This window comes from Lolium rigidum, chromosome 6, assembly GCF_022539505.1.
Source record: "Lolium rigidum isolate FL_2022 chromosome 6, APGP_CSIRO_Lrig_0.1, whole genome shotgun sequence".
NCBI classification, from domain to species: Eukaryota; Viridiplantae; Streptophyta; class Magnoliopsida; order Poales; family Poaceae; genus Lolium; species Lolium rigidum.
The window spans coordinates 304,030,951-304,040,277 of NC_061513.1; the positions used below are offsets into that span (position 1 = coordinate 304,030,951).

Sequence of the window (9,327 nt, forward strand, 5' to 3'; positions counted from 1 at the left end):
GGTACACAATCCGAGGAAAAAGTTTGCCACTTGTTAAATCAAATGGAATTTGATACAAATCATGAAGACGTGCAGCTGAATCTTTAAAGGAGGCAAGGGACGACTACTGTCCCTTTTTATCCAACTCACCAAATTACCATGTCATACCGATTCTGTTGGAGTTGAATTGCATAGGGTAGCTTGGCGAGCAATGCTACACCTACGGAAGGGATTTACGGAATCAGCTTACGGATGCAGATGTGGCATTAGGCCATTGGGCACAGAAGTCGTGGTGGGTCCAGCAATTCATCCTAGGAGAAACATATGCCAGCCACGCATGTCCGTAAAACTCTTTCCGTAACAGATCGTCCGTAAACACAGCATTACTGGTAGCTTGGCTGACTCCGTGCACGTGTATCCCATGATTAGGGCCAGCAATAATGCCAAGAGCCAGATGGTAGAACTTGACATCGTAATATTTCTGCATCTGCAGCAGTAACTGAAAAACTACAATAGAAATTCATCACACTTCCATAAAATTTGAAAATCTTATCTTTCAAAACAAAAGATAATATAACATGCTTAGCTCCATAATCAACATAAAAAAAGAGGTGATTAATGGCCACCTTGTTCTCGCATCCCGCAACATGTTGATTCGACATGTTTTACCAGTTGGGCATTTCACCGAACAACTAAAATGCACAGGAGATAAATAATATCACCATTTCATTTTGCTGCACCATATCAAGAAGACCAGTGTAACTAATCAAAGAAATGAATCCGAATTAGCAACCATATTAAAAAAAATGAATTTGCAACCAGATGCCATAAAAAAAAATCTTCAAACATACACGCATGCACACTCATGAGAGAAACCTTTGGGGAGGAGAGAGGGGACATGTGATCTAATTGACACGGATCACTCCAAGCGCTCTTGCTAATGGACCTGCAACTGATTTGTGGCTGTATGATGACATCGATAGGTTGTGCAGGAGCTGGCATAACGGCAGAGCGGAGCAAGTGCGTCAGCGAGATTGAACCGAGATGTATATATGGAGGAGGTCAGATGAGCATACACGAGAACGGGAGTAGATTTAATAATCTGGCGTAAATGTGAGGTGGGTATTACTATATGAAAATGAAGAGGCGACGACGGCTCACATGCCCCTGCAATGAAGCTTCGCCGATTTGTTTCCGTCGTAGTGCGTGAGGAGAAGCAGGGAAGAGACATGGGCTACCTGCATGCGTTGGAAAAATCGGTAGTGGGGACTGGGGATTGACCTACATAAGAAGTAAAGAGGTGGATTGAGCTGGTCTGTCCCGGTCGAGCAAATGGAGAGCAAGTAACCGGTCAGTGGGTACGGTCGAGTCTTTTTTTCTTTTTAGTGACGATACAGCTGGGACCACATCTTTCAAATCCAATGGTTGGGGTAATTGTGGTGATCGTGGCTAAATAAGCTTTCAGCTTGCAAACATTAAATGATTGAATATGATATGATCAAGAAGAAAAAATGAAGATGAACTTTTTGTGTGGAACTCATTTTAGCCATGGTCTAGCTCATGTGTTAAACAATGGATGATAAGATATTATGATAGAGCATGAAGATATACAAGGTTTACCAAAACTAAGAGTGAAAATTGAATTCAAGTTGGTCAACACATGAAGTATAAAGAATGTACCACATGAGATCATATGATATTGTGTTATGGTAAGCTTTGTTAATTATACTTTGTGAAACTAACCCATGATATATGTGTCTTTGTATTCTCTATGTGGGTAAGGTATCTTGCTATGAGAATGCATCAAAAGTAAGATCACATCTAGCCAATAAGAGGATGACCTCAAGTGGTGATCGTCATCAAGGTTGAGAAGAGCAAGTTTAAGACGGGAATCTCGAGAAGAGCTTATGCTCGAAGTGTTGGGGAATGTGTATGGAAAACATAAAATCCTACTCATAACCAAGATCATATGCAAGAGATGAGGCAGCGGATCATACCCTCGTAGATCGATCTAGAGGACGTTGTCGATGCCAAGGTTAATGAAGACCCGAGCCGATCCTTGCAACTAGACTCGTCTAGTCGCGAGGAGATGTATTATCCCACGAACAAGTGTTGCATGCATGTCCAGCACCTCCACGGTATCCACAAGTACGAGTCAGCAACACCGCATCGAAGTGTTATAAAGCACACTGTGGAAGCGGGAACATGTTGATGAAGATTCGGCAGAGATTCCGCGAGCCCCACTAGATTAGATCTAGGCAGGAGTAGATCTCGAGAAGCACTCTGTAAAGAAGAAGTCGAAGTAGGGCTGGAATTCGAGCCGAGCCGAGCCAACTCGGCTTGACTCGCTAAAGCTCGGTCAACAATCGAGTTAGGTCGACTCGACTCGTTTAACAACCGAGTCCGGATTTGAAACTCGGCTCGACTCGCAAAGCTCGCGAGTAACTCACGAGTAGCTCGTTCAAAACTGTCAAATAGAACATGTAAAATGTACAATGCGTTTTTCCGAATATTTGGGCATAAATGATGAACAACAAGCATTAGGACTATGCTACCACAAAAACATAAACCACAACGATCAATATATCATCAGCATAAAATTGCCAAGTTGAGATACCACAAATATACTTGCGCATTTTGGTGGGATTGGGCCGAATTCATTTTTACCGAGCTAAACGAGCTACTCGCGAGTTCGATGAACTCGGCTCATTTAGCTTGAACTCGTTTAACGAAAAAATATGAAACTCAGCTTGGCTCGTTATACGCCGAGTTCGAGTCGAGGAGAGTCGAGTCACGGGTTACTCGTTTAGCTCGCGAGTTTCGAGTTTTAATTCCAGACCTCTATGAAGGATAAAAATGGAAAATGGAGAAGTTCTGCAAGTAAAAACAAGTTCAAAAGAGAGGGGACAAAACTACCAACCCTTAGATTTTACTTCATCTTCAAGTGAATCCATCTTTTGCCATTTTCACCGCACTTCGGCGCCGAAAAGTACATGCAAAAGTAATTTCATGGCCACTATACCTAAGTTTAACAAGCTTGGGTTGCAACATTGCATTTTCTTTAAGTGCTCATGTGTGTTCCTCTTTCTCATTCAGTTTATGACTCACAAGTGGTTGCTGCATCATTGCGTTTGGAATCTGCACTGGATAAAGCATGTGGTCAAAAGAATTCAACCTCTCCATAATTCAAGTGCACGTACATTAGCATGGTGCTGAAGTATGCGCTCTGGTTCAGGATATATAAAGTTTGTAAAACCTATGGGCAAATCAGTTGAGATCAAAACACCATTTATGCTACGGAGTACATGTAAGTTTTACCTTCCGGAAGTTTATCTCTTGCACATTCATGATCTAGAGCTGATCTGCAAAATTCATGTAGTTGATGACAAGCATGAATCTAGATCAGAGTGAGAACAGAGTGTTAGAGTTGTTGCTCATCTCTTGCCAGGTCCATTTGTCTAATTGCAATGCAACTTCAGTCAACTGAACCATTGCAGTCAAAATTAGAACAGCAACTACATGACGATAAAAGTAATATTTCGGCTTGGAGCAACCAGGTTACATGCAAAAAGGATTGGAACATGAATCTCAGCCACACCATTCCGAAGCATCATTCCAAAACACAACGCGTCTCAGCTGCACCACTCTAAAAACATTCAAGCGAGGAGTATTCATATATGTTCCATGAACAAAGCAAAGTTACTACAGGCCACAAGTACTGATAGGCTGATAGCTCACTGTCTCAACTCATCCCACTAGGATTCTAGGTAGAACATTCCAACCATTTGATGATACTCAACACACGGTACCATCACACATGTTACCCAAAAAAAGCATCAGGATCCTCTGAAGCTTTGAAAGCACTGTCACACTTCATGGGGATCATGGTTCCATACTAGATCCTTGCTAACCGCATAAGCGTTACATCCAGTCGTCCGCCATCCCACAGTCAATGAGTTCTTGCCTGGCGAGCTCCCTCATAAACTTCTGGCCACGGAGATCTGGTAGAAGTATCAGGAAATGGATGACAGTAGATTAGGACCACGCCCGAAAGAACAACTTTAAGTTAAACAGAATACACTCCTCATTTAACAGAATAGTGACAGGTACCAAAGCAGATCATATGCCAATTAAACATATTTAGATTTTCAGGGACAAGCATATAAACCAGCAAATCAAACAATATGAAATACCGATTAAACATATTGTATACCCATTACACAATATATGTGTCCTACATCTCAGTAAATTGCATAGGACCATATAAAGCAGTGATTAAATGCTGATTTTGCAAGTAAATACGAAATAGTATGTGAAGAGAAGGTATGACTCACGAGCATTCCCAGTACGACGGACATAAATCTTCTCAAGGGGTACACCATTTGCCATGAACAAATGTGCCAACGTATGGACCCTAGCATCATCCTTTGAGCATTTAATCTTCACCATTAGAAGGTCTTTGCAAGTAAACGATCTTCCCATTGGCTTGATACCTGTTTCCAGTGCCTTCCTGGTGCTGTAGTTCTTTTTCACATAAAAAAACTGTTATTAAGCATCCATACTAAAAACTAAGAAATGAAATCAAGAATCAAGTAGCATACAAAAAATATGTAATTACACATACCACTTTAAGTTGGAGAAAAAGCCTCTCTATATTAGGGGAATGTTGCAGCAAGAAAATTAGTGCATCAAAATCAGCAGCCATACACCATTCACCAAGGGACAGGGTCTTCAGGTTGCCAAAAGTTGGACACCTTTTCAATTCCCTACTCAGAACCACCTACATATTACAGACAAAAGAGCATTCAGTAAATAACAATAATAACTCGAATCAACTTTTCTTCTAAAAAAAAACTTGAATCAATTTCACAGTGCACAAACTACATACTAGCAGTCTATTAATTAGGAAGAATAAAACAAACTAACCCGTCTTAAAGAAGGAAAAGGGAAAACAACATATATGATGTACGGCTAGAGAATTAACACCTATTGGTACAATATAAATCATTATTCTTTTCTAGTAAATGAAGGAACGCTGCCCTTAGACAATCTTACAAAACTCAATCAACCAGGCACTAGCACCCAGCAGCATTGTTTCAAGAAGAATAACTGGAAACCGGACACTCCATGGGGCAGACTAAATTACGCTTCGCACGGGAGCCTAACTTTTATAAAGACTGAATATATTTAACCAGTTGAAGAGATACACTATTGCAACAAAGAGAAAAGCAACAAACAATCTGCTAATAATATAAATGGTCAATATGATCAGCCCTTCTTATCTAATTGATTCACATACTAGATTTCATGATTAAACAAACTAGTAGAGCTAGTTTTATTTTAACTATGTAACCAGGTGCTGACACTAAAGGGCAAAAGGTCAGAAATGTGCTCATTCAGCACAAGTGTTCTGTTGGAGGGAACACAACATTTCTTTGGAGAACATCCAGAAATGTCCATTAATAATTATGGCATTGTCAAGGAAAATATAGCTATAAAACGAAAGAGGGATAGACAAATCAGCAAAAATATGGTGATGGCTGTACCTCTCCAGCATCAGTTAACAACTCCAGACTTGTAGCCCTTGAAAGGCTTTCAAGAATATGATGGCCACCTAGAATCTTACTATCATTGCCAAGACTGTTTTCACCATAGTTACCACCTTTACTTGGATTCTGGGCATCACCTTTGTAGCCATACTTTGCATCACTTGCAATCTCACTGTATTCATAGGTATTGTCATCGCTATCGATATCACTGCCATAATCATACTTATCCTTGTAACTGCCATGCCCAAATCTTTGTTTGGGGAAACCATGTCCATATGCAAACTGACCAAAGTCACCCTCATTACTGATGTATCCAAAATTATCATCGCTCAAGGAAGAGTCATCATGAATCTTATAGTTCTTGCTCCTATAATCATTATCACTTTCATCGTCACCATCATCGTCAGTAGTGTCATCACAATCGTCTTTATCGCTGATGTGTTCAAAATCATCACTGAGGTAAGAGTCATCAAGTATGATAGTGCCTGTGACCAGTGAGCCGAAGTTGGTAAATGACGGAACCCGGACATAAGGCGTGACGAGGCGCAGAAGCAGGAGGTTCGGAGCAGCAATGGAGAAGGCGCAGCTGATCTTGCATTTGAGCATGATCAGAGTCTTCAGAGAGGCGGACGCAATCTCAGGGCCAGCGATCACGCAGTCCTTGAGATCCAGTTCTTCCAAGGCTGTGCAACCAGAAGAAAGCTGCTGGAGGTTCCTGCGGTCGAGCCTGGCGTACGACAGCTTCAAGACCTTGAGGTGGCGAGACACGAAGTTCACGCCCTCCAGCGACGCGGCCTCCCTGTGATGCCCGGCGAGATGGATAACGCGCGCGCGGCGGGTGATCGCAACCCTGATCCAGATGCTGGCATCGTTCTCGTCGAAGCCCGCGTCCTCGTCGCTCGGCCGCAGGCGGAGCGTGTCCACGGGCGCCGTCACGTCGCGGAGGAGGAAGAGGCGGTGCACGAAGTCGCGGAACTGTTCGGGCGACTCGGAGTCGCCGCGGTGGGTGGAGTAGCGCAGGCGGATGTCGACGCAGGGCGCGGACGCCCAGAGGTGGCGCCACCGCCGCGCGAGCACGCAGGTGCGCACCACCTCCCATGCCTTCAGGGACGACATGATGTGGTGCAGGAGCTCGTCCGGGAGCGCGCTGAGGCGGTCGACCCCGACGGCGCCTCGCCCGCCGGACCTGGAGCCAGGCTTGTCGCCGGCGCGGCGGCGCGGCCCGTAGCGCTGGACGGTCACCCGGTGCATTTCGTCGAGCAGATAGCCTGCATAAGGGTTCAGGGACACCAGGAGTAAAGATTGTGCAAGAAAATTAATGGAGGAAGATGGAGAGGGAAGGAGATCAGATTCGAAGGAAAATCTATGGAGAAAGACGCAGGAACTTACGGATTGATTCGTGGAAATGGTGGGGAGTTCCAGAAATCCGAAATTTTGGGATGGCGGCGAGCGCTTGATTCTCCAGTTCTCCCCTTGTCGGTTACGGCAAATGGAGGCGGCCGCCGCTTAAGTCATTATGGATTCGAATGGGCCTTTGGGCATCCCGCCGCGTAATTTGTTACCAGGCAGTGGCCCAGTTAGTCGATCAATTCTACTGGAGTAGGTCGAAGCGATGGCCCAATTTTCTTTCTTGCTTGTCTCGTTTTCTACAGAACAGAAAAAAAAAGTAACCGATGAAAATAAATAGAATTGGAGATGGGAGGTATCGATCCCCCTGCCTCTAATATGCATTATTTAGCGCTCTACCATTTGAGCTACATCCCCATTTACATTCAGTTCATTAAGTTGTGCAATTAATGCTACTACCTCCATACCGGATTATAGGCCTATTACGGATTTCGAGAAAAAATTTAACTACAAATTTGGTTAACAAAATATGAGATATATGATACAAAAATTATACCATTGGATTCATATTCAAAAGAAGTTATCAATAGTATAATTTTTGTGATACAAATTTCATATTTTATTGACTAAATTAGTAGTTAATTTTTTTCTCGAAATGCGTCATAGGCCTATAAACCGGTATGAAGGTAGTAATAGGCATGATTAACAATTAACCAAAGTACCATTAAATTCCACTTTCCAACACAATTTAGATTAATAATCATCATGGACTCACTCAGAAAACATTAACTTCTATATAATTTAACGACCCTTCTGTTTTTGCCTGAAACTTAGACCTCTTGCTTGTAATTGTGTCTTAGGCTGGTGCCAATGCACCACCCCACTCTCACCCGCCACGTCAGCTTTTTCCTTCACTCTCACCCCACTCTCACCCCACTCTCACCCCACGGTGCCAATGCACGGGCTATAGTCCCCACTCTCACTTCTCTCTCCTCCACATCACCATTTCTTTTCCACATTAAGTTATTTCACTCGATTTATTTTAGACATTCAAAACAATGCAAGGAAATTATTTTATTCAACTTAAAATGTTACCGATTACATAATAATTAATAAAATTGCATAATAAATATTAAAAATTACATAATAAATAAAAATTCTACTCGTCTTCCTCTTCTTCCTGCTCCTCCTCCTCATCGTCATCATCGTCCAGACCAAGCTCTTTTTCCACCATCGTCATGGCCTTCGCATGTTTGCGCTTTTCACCTTCGTTCATGTCGGCGGTTGATCGGTCTTTCATTTTGTTCCATTGCTTGAATAGCTTAGCCTTCACTAAACCCTTCATCATGTTACTCATCGCGAAGGATTTACTTCCTACCTCACTGCTTGATGAGGTTTCCTTCCCCTTCTTCCTGCCCTTCCGTGCCGCGGCCTTGGCCCTATCGCGGCCCGTTGGACGCTCTTCCTCCGTGTCGACTGTCGCGTCGCTAGAGCTGTACTCACCAGAAAGTCCTAGACGGCTTCTCTTGGAAGTGGAGTCGGTTCCACTACCAGGACCATGTTGTCCTTTCCACTTCGCTTCATTGCGAACAGCTTGCCACCAGTGGTGCTTTCTGAACGGGTGAGTCACTCTTTTGTCATTCGCGTACCTCTCCATTGCCGCCTTCATGACCATATCATCGTCTGCTCCACTCTGACGTAACCCCTCTTCTTGGATGTAGAATGCATTGAACAGGGACACCTCCTTGTTGTAGGCGTTCCAATGATCCTTCAGATGCTTCGAGGTCCGATGACGGGCAGGATCCGAGGTAGAGTTGAAGGTTGTAGCTATCTGACCCCAAAAACTAGTGCCGGTCTTGCAATTACCGGCAACAGAGTCCTTGGAGTTAAAAAGCCAAGCATTAACCTACCCCGAAGTAGATATTGTTAGTGAAAAATCCAAGCAAGAACCAACCCCAAAATAAATATGTGATGGGCGCGTATGGATACGGAGGTGGAGGTGGAGGGTATGAACCGTACGAAGGTGGTGGGTACGGAGGTACGGTGCCACTCCCGCTACCTGTAGGTGGAGCAGTTGGAGGTGGCGCGTATGGATACGGAGGTGGAGGGTACGGACCATATGGTCCCGGAGGTGGAGCGTATGGGCCATATGGTCCCGGAGGTGGTGTGCCGGAGGAGTACAAAACTCGGGGAAGCGGCGAAGAACCGACATTGGTGCGACGATGTGTCGGAGAGACACCATCGAGGTCTATTGGTGACCCGTCTTGGATCGGATCCGTGAACGTGGTGCAATCCGGTGGAGTCCAACCGGACATGGTGGAGAAGATTTGAGAGAGGGAAGGTGATGAATGGAGATGAAATGGGTGTGGAGTGAGTGAAACCATATGGGGGGTATTTATAGGGTTTTTTGAACCAGCAACGGCTAGCTGACGTGGACGAATCAGAGCGCGCC

The 9,327-nt window shown here is 44.0% G+C and overlaps 1 protein-coding gene across 1 annotated transcript; it reads right to left on the reverse strand.

Annotated features, from left to right (window-relative positions):
* Positions 1-3,432: 3,432 nt before the first annotated feature.
* On the reverse strand, positions 3,433-8,532 carry LOC124664514. Its single transcript, XM_047202017.1, has 6 exons — positions 8,247-8,532; positions 7,091-7,174; positions 5,526-6,796; positions 4,604-4,759; positions 4,314-4,503; positions 3,433-3,980 (listed from the first exon to the last, which is right to left on the reverse strand). The coding sequence occupies exons 1-6, from the start codon at positions 8,530-8,532 to the stop codon at positions 3,901-3,903; spliced, it is 2,067 nt and encodes a 688-aa protein (XP_047057973.1). The 3' UTR covers positions 3,433-3,900.
* Positions 8,533-9,327: the final 795 nt, after the last annotated feature.

Bases quoted from the DNA above. Each gene is read 5' to 3' on its own strand.
- LOC124664514 (XM_047202017.1), bottom strand. From the start codon at position 8,532: ATGGAGAGGTACGCGAATGACAAAAGAGTGACTCACCCGTTCAGAAAG. The intron at 7,175-8,246 runs GTAAATCCTTCG...TCTGTTCTGTAG, and splicing joins ATCAAGCAGTGAGGTAGGAA to AAAACGAGACAAGCAAGAAA. The intron at 4,760-5,525 runs GTACAGCCATCA...TGTAATATGTAG, and splicing joins TGTTAACTGATGCTGGAGAG to GTGGTTCTGAGTAGGGAATT.